The sequence below is a fragment of the Orycteropus afer genome, unplaced genomic scaffold (genome assembly GCF_000298275.1).
Source record: "Orycteropus afer afer isolate SDZICR_OR568_19922 unplaced genomic scaffold, OryAfe1.0 scaffold00471, whole genome shotgun sequence".
In the NCBI taxonomy this organism is placed as follows: domain Eukaryota; kingdom Metazoa; phylum Chordata; class Mammalia; order Tubulidentata; family Orycteropodidae; genus Orycteropus; species Orycteropus afer.
Genome location: NW_006922058.1, coordinates 2,072,665 through 2,087,184, shown reverse-complemented (window position 1 = coordinate 2,087,184; position 14,520 = coordinate 2,072,665). Strand labels below are relative to the sequence as shown.

General features: G+C 55.2%; 1 protein-coding gene across 1 annotated transcript in view; it reads right to left on the bottom strand.

The window, feature by feature from the left end:
- The window catches only part of SHANK3 (SH3 and multiple ankyrin repeat domains 3), an 83,508-nt gene that overhangs the window by 32,229 nt on the left and 36,759 nt on the right, over window positions 1–14,520 (bottom strand). The window contains exons 2-11 of the mRNA XM_042782803.1: window positions 14,277–14,480; window positions 12,360–12,431; window positions 11,147–11,255; window positions 10,890–11,041; window positions 10,640–10,807; window positions 10,448–10,564; window positions 7,761–7,838; window positions 6,491–6,557; window positions 1,994–2,264; window positions 37–100 (exon numbers count right to left, since the gene is read on the bottom strand). Coding sequence (XP_042638737.1) covers window positions 37–100; window positions 1,994–2,264; window positions 6,491–6,557; window positions 7,761–7,838; window positions 10,448–10,564; window positions 10,640–10,807; window positions 10,890–11,041; window positions 11,147–11,255; window positions 12,360–12,431; window positions 14,277–14,480 — 1,302 coding nt within the window. The remainder of the gene's footprint in view (window positions 1–36; window positions 101–1,993; window positions 2,265–6,490; window positions 6,558–7,760; window positions 7,839–10,447; window positions 10,565–10,639; window positions 10,808–10,889; window positions 11,042–11,146; window positions 11,256–12,359; window positions 12,432–14,276; window positions 14,481–14,520) is intronic.

Below are 14,520 nucleotides of genomic sequence, written 5' to 3'. Positions count from 1 at the left end.
CCCGGACGCGCTGGAACATGCCCGCTCTGTGCTCACCACCTTGGCTGCCCACTCCATCCTCCTGGCACCCAGCCGGAGGCCGAGGCCCTCCAGCTTCTCCCTGCTCAATAGCCTGCACTGGCTCCCTAGCACCTGGGCCAGGTCCACATGCCTGCGCTCCAGTTACCTGGCTGGGAACCTTCCCTTCCCAACACCTGAGCGTCTCTAAACCTGGCTCCTAGGGCCCTTATTAACCCGTCCTCTGGCTGTGATGCTGCTGCTCCTGACAGGCTCTGCCAACAGGGGGCGCCGGAGGGCACCCACAAGTACCTCCAGACTCACATGCCACCTCCTGGTGGCCTTCCTGCTTTGACCAAAAGACATCTCCCTGCAGGCCCTCTTCCTCCTCCTCAGCCCTCCTGAGGGCTGCAAACCCTCAGCTACCCACCAGGGCGGCTCCCCTACCTAGACCACTGCCCACCTCATCACTTTAGCCCTTAGGACCCAGCTGCCTCCGTCCTCCCTCCTAAGACCTGCGATGCAGCCAGATCCTACCACTCTCCACCAAGGTGGGGCACACACAGGCACCCAGCACATGCTGTGAAAATGAGAATCTGGCTGTCCCCACAGAGCAGGTGAGCCTGGGCCTGCTGAAAGGAATGTGGACACAGCACGTACAACACCATGAGAGACAGAAAAATCCAGAGCCTGTCCTTGGACTGTTGCACCCTTAGGAAACCCCAGGGTCTATGCAAAAGCATGAGGAGGTCAGAAGATTAGGGGGACAGACTGCCTTGGAGTCAGGCAGGGAATGGTCCCTAGTGGGGCAGAGACACAGACAGCAGCAGGGCCAGGTGAGCAGGGATGAGGGCAGAGGGCAGAAGGCTTTGCTGAACACTCCACTCAGGTCTGGAGTGTGGGAGTGAGACAGGTCTACCTGGGCCTGGCAGAGTGCCTACTGGCTCTGTGACTCCGGGTAAGTCACTACCCCTCCTGGGCCCAGGGTTCTCATCTGCAAAACAGCACCAGCCCAGTTCCACCCCATACATCCCAGTAGGAAAGAATCCACATTGCTCAGCCCAGCATAGAATAATAACTGTCAAAGCTGGCTGTCAGTCTGGGAACCACCTGTGGTCTATGGAACCCATTCATTTAACAGCACCTTCTGACCCCCTTCTACATGCCAAGCTCGGGGAACTGCAGGAAGCAGGGAAGGGGGTTCCTGCCCTGTGATGACAGGAAGCTCCCAAGGTGGAGAGAGATCCCTTAAGGAGCAGGAGCCAGGCCAAGGTGGCACAGGTAGTCCTGAGGAGAGCCTGTACCTGCACAGGTGCCCTATCTTCCTAGTAGGCATCAAGGCACACGGGGGCCAAGCAACTTGTCCAAGGTCACAGAACCAGTAGACACAAGAATGAGCCTGGCCTGATGGCCCATCACAGAGATGGTGCCCCTGCAGGCCCAGCCCACAGAGGCCAGAGGCCTTCACCCATGGAGTCCTGTTCCAAGTTCTGGGGTCCCCTAGACCCAGGCTGAGTGGAGGAAAGAAAGCAGATGCCAGAGCACTGTGGGAGTCCTGGCCTTGCGGGTATAGTCTGAGAGTCCCCACTTGGGGAGCAGGGCTAGTGAGGGTGCAGTCTGAGACTCCCCACTTGGGCTGGTGAAGGTGCCAAGCCTTCATGGAGAGACAGCTCTCCTCATCCAGCTGTCATCCTCAGTACCTGCCTGGACCTGGAGCTGTCTGGGACAGTCTCACCTAGCTCTCTCCCTCATGCCTAACACTGTAGTGACCCTCTTCGGCCACAGGCCCAAGACCTTCACCAGAGAAGTCCCCCTCCAACCTGAGATCACAGGTGGGATAAGCTGTCCCCGATCCCCGGGACCCCACTTTCTAAACTCCTCCATCCATTGAGGCCTGCCTGGAGGTCCAGGACCCCACTTCGAGCCCCATCAGGATCCTCTGGGCCGAGCTCAGGATCTGCCTGCCGACCCCCCCCCAAGGCTGCCCGACCCCTACCTGATGGTGCTCTGGCCGCCCCTAGATGCCGCATGGCCCCCGACGTCCTTCTGCTCTGCAGCCCGGTCCCGATCTTTCTCCTCCTGCAGCCGCTGCAGCAGCAGCTGGTGAGGAAGGCTCCGCAACGAGGGCCCAGGAGAGGCTGCCGGCTGCCTGTCTCCCTTCAGGTTGATGTCGCTGGCCGAGCGCTGCAGAGGTCGTGGGGATGCCAGGCCACTGGGGCCAGCCAGCCGCCGCCGCTTCGCATAGCTGGGGGTTTCCCTGAATGGCACTGAGGGAGGGAGAATGGATGAGACGCTAGGCAGCCAAAGAGTCACCAACTTGTCCTGGTTTCAACACTAAAGATCCTGTGTCCCAAGACCCCAGGAGAGCTGGTCAACATACAGCAGGAGGGGCTGCCGAGGGGCCACATCCCAGTCACTCTTGATCTGCCTGCGGGTGACTCTCACTCCCACGGCAGGAGCCTGCACCTCCTGAAGCTCTGTGTCCTCAGGCCACTGAGGCCTTGAGGACCTTCAGATCTGCTCTCAAGATGGCCGTTCCAGACCAGGCCACCTGTGACTGTCCCCACTAGACTTCCATTGTGCAGGACCATCTGTGGTGACCACCGTCAGGCCAACCACAAAAGACATCAGGACCAGAAGTCAGCAAACTTCTCAGTCAGGAGCCAGACAGTAAGTGTCAGGCTTTGCAGGCCAATAGGTCGCACTGCACACGCAACTCTGCCCCTGCAGCGTGAAAGTGGCCATGGACAGTGCAGGAGTGCATGCGTCAGCTGAGGCCCAACAGAACTTTATTTAAAAAGCATGTACTGGCCGAAGTAAAACTTTCTGGATTCATAGGCAACACAACCCTCTAGGAGAAAATGCCAGGAGTCCATGAGAAAGCAACCAGAGCTCATGAGTCTAGCGAGGTGCACAGTACAAGACCAATAGCCAAAATCTCACAGTTTGTATATGACAGCAACGACCAACCTGCAGGAGAAACTCAGAAAACAATTCCATTTACAGCTGAACCTAAAAGAACAAACACCTAGGAATAAACTTAACCAGGAGGGTGAAAAACTCGTACACTGGAAACTATAACACACTGCTGAGAGAAACCAAAGATGACCCAACTAAGCGGAAGGGCATCCAGTCTTCATGGATGGAAGACTCCACACTGTTACGAGCTCACACTACCCAAGCGGTACATACACACAGTGCGATCCTACTCAAAATGCCAACAGCATTCTTTGCAGAAATGGAAAAATGGATCCCCAGTTTCACAGGGAACTGCAAGAGGCTGTGACCACCCATAACCACTGTGAAAAAGAACAAGTTAAGAGGACTCACACTTCCCAACTTAAAAATAATAAAGGTACAGTAATCAAAACAGGCTAGTGCTGCTAAAAAGACAGACACATGAAGCAGAGCAGAATTGAGGATCTGGATATCAACCCTCCCATCTACGGCCAACTGACTTTCCACAAGGTGCCAAATCCACTCCATGCAGCAAGAACAGCCTCCGCCACAAACAGTGCTGGGACAACTGGATCCCCACATGCAAGGGAATGAAGCTGGACCCCAACCTCACACCATGTACAGAAATTAATTCACAAGGGACCAGCAAGCTAAATACATGCACTAAGCCATACAATTCTTGGAAGAAAACAGGGGTGAACCTTCAGAACCTTGTTTTTGATGAGTTTTTAGAAGCAACACCAAAAGCATGAGCAGTAAGAGGGAAAAGTAGACTTCCTCAAAATTTAAAATTTTTGTGCATGAAATGACTTTATCAAGAAACCGAAGAGACAAGCTACAGAATGCATAGAACATCTGGTAGCCATATAACTGTCTAGGGCTTATTATCCACAGAATACAAAGAACTCCAACACCTCAAAGACAGCCCAATGAAAAATGGACATTTCTCCAAACAAGAAACATGACTGGCCAATCAGTACATGCAAAGATACTCAGCATCACTAGTCATCAGGGAAAGCAGAATCAAACCACAAGATACCACTTCACACCCGCCAGGATGGCTACGATCAGAAGAAAAACAGGAAATAGCAGGTGTTGGCGAGGATGTGGGTAAAGGAACCCTCACTGCCAGTGGGAATGTGAAATGCTGCAGCTGCTGTGAAAACAGTTGGGCAGTTCCTCACAAAGTTAAATACAGAATTACGATGACCCAACAATTCTGCTCCTAGGATTCTACCCAAAAGACCTGAAGGGAGGGACTCAGACAGACACCTGTACACCAAGCTCACTACTGCATCCTTCACAGTAGCCAAAAAGATGGAAACCACTCAAGCATCCATCCATAGACAGATGGACAGATCAACAAAATGTGGTACATATGTATTATGTGGTACGGTTCAGCCACGAGAGAAATGAAGTTGATACATCCTATGATGTGAGTGAACCTCGAAAACATGATGCTGATGGAAACAAAACAGACACGAAGGACAAACATCGTATGCTCCCCTGACATGAAACATCTAGTCTAGAAACCTAGAGACACAGACAGGAGATTAGAGGGTACCAGGGCCTGTGGGGAGGGGAGTGGGAAGTGACTGCTGAAGGGGGGACAGAAATGTCTGTTTGGGAACAGACAGTGGTGATGTTTGGGCAACATGATGAATGGTGATAATGCCACTGAAGGGTCCTTTAATCAACTGTAAAAATGGTTAAAACGGCAAATGTTTGGTTATTTGTATTTTACCACAAAAAATTATACAAAAGACACATGCTGCAGGGGCTGGGTGGACTGCAAGCCATGGTTTTCAACCTGTCCCAGACTCCAGTTACTCAATGTAGTCCCGGGACCACAGTCTGGCTCTCCTGGGAGCTGGTGGGGCACTGGACCCGCCCACCTGTCACATTAACAAGATCCAGGCAACCCAACGTACATCACAGTGAATAACACTCCAGGCTCTCATCAAAAGTGCACGGGGCAGTCCCCGAGGAGGGCGTGTGCCCAGGCAGTGAGGCAGCCATGGAGAGCAGGACAGGGCCTGTCTTCTGTAGGGTGACCCAGAGTCCCAGCCCACATGACCCCCAGGCATGCCCCCCGGAAAGGAAGCAGGCGGAGGAGCAGAGCCTCCCCCACTCCCCCCGAGTGCTGACCCCCAGGGACAGGGTTGTGCAGTGCACAGTGCCTTGTGACCCTGCATGACTCCCGAACCCCCCTCTGCCATGGACCCTTACTATACTTGTTTCCCCTTTGCAAACCAGCCCTCAGGGTCACTGAGCGATACAGATAGTAGGGCTACAGAGAGATCCTGCAAACGTCCATAGCAATGCATCTCATTTGACATATAAGCAACCCCTGACTGACTGACTAGGGATCAGGACCAAGTGGGCCAGCGGCTATGACCCCAGGACTGCCTGCCTGTCTCAGGCCAGTGCCCTGAAGGGCTGAGGCTGGGCAGTGTGCCTTTGTCTACAAACAAGACAAGATCACTGGGCCTCTGGGGCCAGGTCTAACGAGGCCAGCTGCCCAGCCCTTCCCTTGGCCACAACCCAATAGCCCTGACCCCCAGGAGGTCAAGCAGGAAGGGGATGCAAGTAAACAAAAAGATCATGTTTTACTTCAGCTAAACAGACACAGAGCTAAGCGGCTGTCCCAGGCTGGGCATGTACACGCCCAGGAGGGCCCGGTGAGCCTCAACCAGGGCCCTGCCGGGCTTGCTGCAGCCCAGACCAGCCCCAAACCTCGCCACAGTCTGTCTAAGCCAGAACCTGCATATGAAGCCCACAAGGCCCCATCAGCAAGAGTTGCTGAGTGGACAGGGTCCGCCCTGGGGTCTGTCCGCACCCTGGGCAGATGGAGGGCTCAGACATCATGTACCTGCCTCATCAGGGGAGGGGTCTGTTCAGGGAACTTGACCTTTACTTTAACAATAGGCCAAAATTCAACCCTAACCCTAACCTCACGTGAACCACACAGGACCCTAACCCTACCCTCTGCTGCCCACTGTCACATTTAACTTCAAAAAGTGGACCCCATGCCACCCACACAAGTGAGTGCTTGTGGCAGGAGGGGAAGGTGAAAAGTGTGTTCCAGAGAGAGCCACAAAAATCATGGCCCTGTGCCCAGGACACAGAGGACCAGGAAGGGAGTCCCCTGTGTGATCAGACACATCCAGCCCAGCCTTGCCACACAAGGGACGAGGCACCTGGGAAACCGCCCTGCCCCACCCTGCTCTTCTTCCTCAGCCCCCACACCCTGGGGGCCTAGGGGACCCTGCACCCAGAGGCAGGCTGGGCCAGTCCAGGCCTGACCCACTCCCCGCTGTGCTCACGTCCCTCTGCCTTTCACGGAGCTCACACAAGAGCCAGTGGCCGAGAACCACAGCTGTGTCCCCAGCCAGTCCCCTGACGGGACCCACTGGCCCTGACCCTAAACTTCTGTCCACCTGCACACATTCCATCCCTCACCATCCACACCCTGCGGGGCCATTGACCCGCAGAGAGAAGCGGGAGCACGCTCAGTGGTCACAGGAGGACTCACCAACGTCGGAGTCTTTGTGGGTCTTAATGACCTCAGCAAGCTCGAAGTTCCCAGCGATGATGGCAACCTGGGGGCAGAGCAGGGTGAAGAAGGGTATGAACATGTCACACCTGGGGGCAGAGCGGGGTGGGGTAGGGAGAAGGGCATGGTGTGTCACACCAACGGTGAGGCAACCACTCAGTCCACAAGCACCAGCTGGGTGCCTACTGTGTGCCACTCTGGGCTGGACAGGGGACTGGGCTGTCCAGAGACCCCTGAGGCCTGTCAGTCGGGGCAAAGCGCTGAGGGGGTGTGAGGAGGACATGGGCCAGAGTCTGGGCCCCCAAGACAGACCTGCCTCTTGGGGTGCAAAGGGGACAGGAGCTGATTTTTCCAGATTTGGGCCACAGGTCACCAAGTGGGGGTTGGTTCCCGCCACCCATCCCTGAACCTTCGCAGGTTTCTCCAGGGGCCTTCCTCAGTTGGGACCCAGGGCGCACCCTTCAAACCCCAGCTCCTCCTGGCTACACAAGCCCCATCTAACTCCCCTACACTGTCCTGGTTTTCCCGGACTGAGGGGCTTCCTGGGACACAGGCCTTTTAGGACTGAGCTGGGGCATGGAACTCGCCCCTACACCCTCCAGGGCACTCAGCCTGTCCCAGCTCAGCAGACACACCACTGCAGCCCCACACTCCTGCCAGTGGCCACTTTCCGACACGCCCATGCCTGCTTACACGTCCCCTCAGCCACCACCTAGGAGACACCCAACACAGACACCACCGCAGCCTCGAAGCCCCTCACGTGTCCTCTTGTGAGACTGGTCCTTTGAGACCTCAGAGACCACCACAGGTTTCTCACCACCGAGAACAGAGTCCCAACCCATCCCACACCCAAAGGGCCCATGATGTGGCCTCACTCAGCAAACTCCAGGCCCCAGCCTCAAGGACAAGGGGCTCGGGACCATGCCCATGGCAGCTCACAGCACCCCAGCATAGCCTCTACGCCCAGCTACCTCTGGGGTCTGGCTGACACCTCATCCTCATCACCTCCTCCATACCTTCTGGCTCTTCTCTCTCCCAGGAAGGGGTGGGGAAACTATCTCTGGGACTCCTCCTTACACACCCCTCTGGCCTCCGTCCTGCACCCCACCCAGTGCAATCTGGGAAAGGGGCCCCCCTGAGCGCTTCCCAGGTGAGAGCCAACGTCCAGAGAGAGCAAGTCATGCAGACACAGACAGACAGATGGGTACACATGCCAGGCTCAGCCTCCTGAAGCCCAGACCACCAGTACCTGGAAAGCTGTCTGGCTGTTGTAATTGCGAACATCCTTGTTGGCACCACGAAAGAGAAGGACACGGGCACAGCTCTCCTGGGTGGCAAGAGAAGGAACACTGGTCAGGACAGTGTGGTCCAGAGAAATGGCTTCAGGGTGGGATGCTACCCCCGTGTGCACACCCACAGTGCCAGGAATCAAGTCTGGAGGCAGGTGCACACACACTCATCACACCCCATGTTGGGGCACGAGAGTACACAGATGACATGGACAAGCAGGCCCGGGTGCACACACAGAGCCCCACCTGGTTCAGACATGTAGAGTTCACCCAGGTTCTTCAGAACACAGGTATACACATGTGGCACAGGTGTGTGCCCAGGGAAACAGTGTGCATGTACAGGTCTACAAGGCTACAGTACAGCCACAACACACCACAGGGCACAGAGCACACACACAGACAATGTCAGCAGCAGAGGTCTCCAGTGTGGCGGACAAATAAATGCCTCACCTTACTGGCTCACCTCTATGCACATACCCAAATTACATGCATAAAGAAGTTCAATGCTACAAACAGATGCCTAGATGTGCACAATCCCTCACTGTACACACACATGGAGAATGAGGCACACATGCACACTTACATACATCCAGTCACACCTCACTGTACCCATTTAAGATGGATAAGGAATCCACACTCATGCATGTATAGACACTACCACACCTCACTGTACACGTACAAAATCATGCCTCGTTTTACAAGTACATAACAGGTGTCATACATTTGCACATGTACGTATGCTTACATCTCACTGTACATACAGTCATCTCACTGTACATGGACATAGATGATGCAGCTCACACGCACATACACATACATGTAGTCACACCTCACTGTACACATCCATGAAGAATGAGACACACATACACACATGCCTCACTGTACACACATGGAGGATGCAGCACACACGTATGTGCATGTGCAGTCAAGCCTCAGTGTACACGTACATGAATGAGACATACACATGTCTCGCTGCACACACATGGAGGATGCAGCATACATGCACATGCATCTTCAGTCATGCCTCACTGTACACATTCACGAAAAATGGGACACATATACACAGTCTCACTACACACACAGAGAATGTAGCACACACATATGTGCATGTGCAGTCATGCCTCACTATACATATTCATAAAGAATGAGACACACATACACACACGCCTTACTATATACACACAGAGGATGCAATACACACGCACATGCATGTGCCCAGACACACCTCAGTGTACACATTCATGAAGAATGAGACATATATACACATACACCTCACTGCACACATGTGAAGGATGAAGTACACACATATGCATGTGCAAAGTCACGCCTCACTGTACATATTCATGAAGAATGAGACACATATACACACACACGCATCCCTGCGCAGAGGATGCAGCACACACGCACATGCGTATACAGAGTCACACCTCACTGTACACATTCCTGGAAAATGACACACACATACACACACACGCCTCACTGCACATAGAGGACGCGGTACACACACGTGAATGTGTAGTCATGCCTCACTGTACATGTTCATGAAGAGTAAGACCCACATATACACGTGTCACTGCACACACATGAAGAATATAGCACACACATGCATGTGCACAGTCATGATTCAGTGTACATGTACATAAAGAATGAGACACACATACATGTATGTGCACTCACGCCTCACTATACACACATGGGTGATGCAGCACACACATGTGCATGTTCACAGTCACGCCTCCGTGTACACATCCATGAAAAATGAGACACACATATACACATGCCTCACTGCAGAGGATGAAGCACACACACATGTGTGAACACAGTCATGCCTCACTGTACACATTCATGAAGAATGAGACACCCATACACACACGCCTCCCTGCACAGAGGATACAGCACACATACAAGTGCATGTGCATCGTCATGCCTCGGTGTACACATACATGAAGAATGAGACACACATACACATACATGCACTCGCACCTCACTTTAAACATGCATGGATGCAGCACACACGCACATGCACGTGCACAGTCATGCCTCACTGTACACATTCATGAAGAATGAGACAAACATACACATACAGTTCACTGCACACAAATGGAGAATGTAGCATGCACACACGTGCATGTGCACACTCACGCCTCAGTGTACATGTACATGGAGAATGAGACATACACGTACAGGCACTCATACGTCACTATACAACACGGAGGATGCAGTGACGTCTCAGTGTACACATTCGTGAAGAATGAGACACACATACATGTGCACAATCACACTTCAGTGTACACATACATGGAGAATGAGACACATATTTATATGCACTCACACCTCACTGTACACACAGAGGATGCAGCACACATGCACGTGCATGTATGCAGTCATGTCTCAGTGTACACATGCATGGATGCAGCACACATGCACATGCATGTGCACAGTCACATCTCAGTGTACACAAACACACAGAATGAGACACACATACACGTACACATATTCATGCTTCACTGTGCACGTACACAAAGGATCCTGCATACACACCTGCACATACATGCAGCCACACCTCCCTGATATGTAGGAAGCATGTGCAGCACACACAGCTGTGCTGGCTGCAGAGGGCGCTGTGGGTGCTCACACACAGGCCTACCTGGTTGTAGAGGGCACAGATGTGCAGGGCCGTATTCCCTGAGGCATTCTGAGCCCCCATGTCAGCTCCATAGAACAGCAGGTGCTCCAGGTGTTGGACGTGGCCAAAGCGGCAGGCCTGGAGGAAGAAGAGATATTGCACAGGCCAGGACCCTCCCCTAACAGAGCCCCCCGCCTGCAGCTTCAGGCCCACCTGGTGGATCTCCTGCCAGCCGTTCTCATCAGTGGCCCCCAGCTGGGCGTGGTCATGGAGGAGCAGCTCACAGCAGAGGGCATCCCCGCCCCCCAGGGCACTGTGGTACAGGGGCGTCAGGCCGCGGCTGTCCTTGTAGTCGGGAGATGCCCCCAGGTCCAGCAGGGTCTGGGGGCAAGGAGCCTCAGCATTCACATGGCCCCACTGTCCCCCCACCCACGTGCCCACGAGGAAGGGGGGCCCTGCTAACCGTCAGGGCAGCCGCATTCCGCTGCCGGGCGGCACAGTGCACAGCCGTCAGCCCTTCTCGGGTGCGGAAGTCCAGGTGGGCGCCACCATTCTTCAGCACCTTCAGTAGGTCTGTGGCATTGTCCAGCTGGGCAGCAAGGCTCAGGGGGCATTCTGGGTCCAGGGCAGGGGACAGAGGGCGATCAAGGTTACACCCGCCCCTCCGAGGCCTGCGGCCGAAAGTCCTGCCTGCTCTCACCTTAATGCTTGACTCCTTACCTCCTGAATCAGGGTCGTGGAAGTTGGGGTCCAGCCCCTTGTCCAGCAAGCGAGCCACCTTGTCTGTGTTGTGGAGCTGGATGTAGTCCATGAACTTCTTCAGGTTTGCCTAGAGCACACACCTGCCTGTCAGCCACGCCCTTGCCCACTGGCCTGCCATGCCCACCTGCCTGTGGCCAGTCTCGGGCCACTGTCATTTGAGCCTGCCATCCACCTGTGTCACCCTCAGTCAGGGCTTCCACCTATACCCACGTCACCCTGAGCCCAGTTCAACTCAGTCCACACAATGCCACGCCCTCCCTGTAACCTGATCCCCAAACCCACCCACTGCCAGCCTGGGCCCAGCAAGGATGCCCTGGCTGTACCCCCAAGTGTGTCCCACTCAACCTCACCACTGCCCCCAGAGCCCTCTCCTGACACGGCACCCCAACCTGCCCCACCCAGCAGAGTCCAAAGTCACCCAGGCAGGAATCAGCTCATCCCTCAACCCCCTCCTACATTCAGAAGGGCAGAGAAGTGCGTGCCAAGAGCACAGGCATTTGGGTCAGCCCTACCCAGGGGATACCCAGCAGTACAGACTCCCACCAGCGTGACTTGGGAAAAGCACAAACGTTAAGCCCCAAGTCCCAGAGCACAGTCACAACAACCCAGCCCCACTGGCTGTACAGCTGTGAGCAAGCACTTCCCTTCTCTGTGACTCAGTTTCCCCCTCTGCAAGTGGGGCAGTGACAGTACCTCCCATAGAGAATTAACAGGAAGATCCATCACCAGGTCCATCTTCCACCTGAGCTTGTCAACCAGTCTCCCATCCAGGTTCTCACCAGGGCCCTGAGCACTCCATCCCCAATGCCAGCCCATTCCTATCATCCTAAGCCACAGCGCCCACCTGAGGGGTCCACCCTCACCCCCACCACCGGGCTCTCCAGCTACCCCCAGGCAAGCCCCTGAGCCCCTGAGCACCAGAGAAACAGACCAAGCTGGAGCTGGAGAGCTGTGGTGTGAGCCCCATGTGCAGTGTGAGCTGTGTGTGCACCCGGCTGGGGTGGCAGTGTGAGCTGTGTGTGCACCCGGCTGGGGTGGGGATGCTGGAGTGAGGAGGCACCTCCAGAAGGGAGCTGGTAAAAGGCAGTGAGTGGGGGCTCACTGGCCCCATGGAGGCAGCAGCAGGGACAGGGTGGCATCTGGGGCCCCCTCCTGCTGATTGGCTCTTTACCTTCGTGTGAAGCTTTGCAAACTGCTTGTCATCGATGAGGTTCTGGGCGTAAACACGTCGCTTATACCGGAACTGCTCAGGTAGAAAGAAAGGAGAGAAGGTGGCAGCCAGCTGAGTGGGGACACAGAGCAGCCCTTGAGGCTCCAGCCCTCACCCTGCACCACTCGCCAGTGCCCCACAAACTCTGCACACCACAGGCCCGAGCACATCTCCCGCCCTGTGCACAGAACCCCGCAGTAGCCCCACCACACACATCATCAGTGCCCTGACAGCATACAACATGTGACACGCACACCCTGCCTTGGTGGCCACCACGCTCAGGCACAGCAGGGGATAGAAGATTCTTGGCTTGCTGTCCTGCACCTGGCAGACCCTTCCTGCCTCATCTCTAAGGTCCCCTTGAAAATCCTACTCTCCCAAAACCTTATTCCAGGTCCACCTTGGACATCCCCTCCCTTGCGTGGAGGAGACTGCCTCCTGTGCCACTGTGGAGGCCAGGCAACTTCAAGCGTAGAGCCCACATGCTTTCAGCCCCCACTGTGCTCGCCAACATCCCAAACTCCAAGGACCCGAATGTCAGGACTGTGGGACTCCCTTCTATGTGCCTACCTGGCAGGGGTCCACACACCTTTGTGAAGATGAGCAAGTCAAGGAGGGTCTGCCTTCAGAAGACTTGGGGTACACGCAGAAAGCGTGCTCACACCACACAACCCTCCTGGAACCCACACTGTTCACACCCCACTGGAGACAGAGCCACACTAACTACTCACGCACACACAGCTCACACTACACATGGGGCTCACAACACAGCTCATACCACACACACTGCTCATGCACACAGTTCACACATGGCTCACACCACACACGCTGCTCATAGCCCACATGAAGCTCACACCACACACACTGCTTAAACCACATACCTGGCTCACACCATGCACACTGCTCACACACTGCTCATACCACACACACTGCTCACACCACAGCCCACATGCTCCTCACACCACTAACACTGCTCACAGGCACACACTGCTCACATATGGCTCACACACTGCTCATACCACACACTGCACAGGCACACACTGCTCACACCACAGCCCACGTGCTCCTCACGCCACTAGCACTGCTGCTCACAGGCACACACTTCTCATATATGGCCACACACTGCTCACATATGGCTCACACACTGCTCATACCACACACACTGCTCACAAGCACACATTGCTCACACACACTGCTCACACCACAGCCCACATGCTCCTCACACCACTAACACTGCTCACAGGCACACACTGCTCACATATGGCTCACACAGTGCTCACAGGCACACACTGCTCACATATGGCTCACACACAGCTCACATGAAGCTCACACCACACATGCTGCTTCAACCACATACATGGCTTGCACCATGTATACTGCTCACACCACACACACTACTCACACCACAGCTCACATGCTCCTTATACCGTTAACACTGCTCACAGGCACACCCTACTCACACACAGCTCACATGCACACACCAGTTACACTGCTCAGACCACTAGCACTGTTCACACACACACCCTACTCACACACGACTCACACGCACACACCATTTACACTGTTCACAGGCACACACTACTCACACATGGCTTGCATGCACACACACTTAAACTGCTCACACACACAGCTCACACTGCTCAGACCACTAACACTGCTCACAGGCACACGCTGCTCACACCACTTACACTACTCACACCATACACACTGCTCACACGCCTTACACGACTCTCACAGCTCACTCACTGCTCACGCACACACAGCCCTCCGGCTCCCAGCCCAATGTCTCCAGTGCATGGTCCTCACCGCAGTGACCTTCGTGCGCCCGCCCCCGGGTCCCCAGCCTCGCTCCGGGCCCTGCAGCCGCGCCCCCCTCACCTCCAGGTAGGGCAGGGGCGTGTCCAGGTTGGGCGGGTACTCCCTCAGGAGCCGCTCCTCGTCCAGGAACTTGCCGGCACGGCCCTGGGAGGGCGGCTGGAAGAGTCCGTAGTTGAGCGCGTCCTGCAGGCTGTGATTGAGGGTGCACAGGACCCGTTGCTTGGAGGCCCACACAGGCGCGTCCGGGTCCAGACGCAGGCACTTCTGCGGCGGAGCAGGCTCGTGAGCGCGGGCCCGGCGCCCC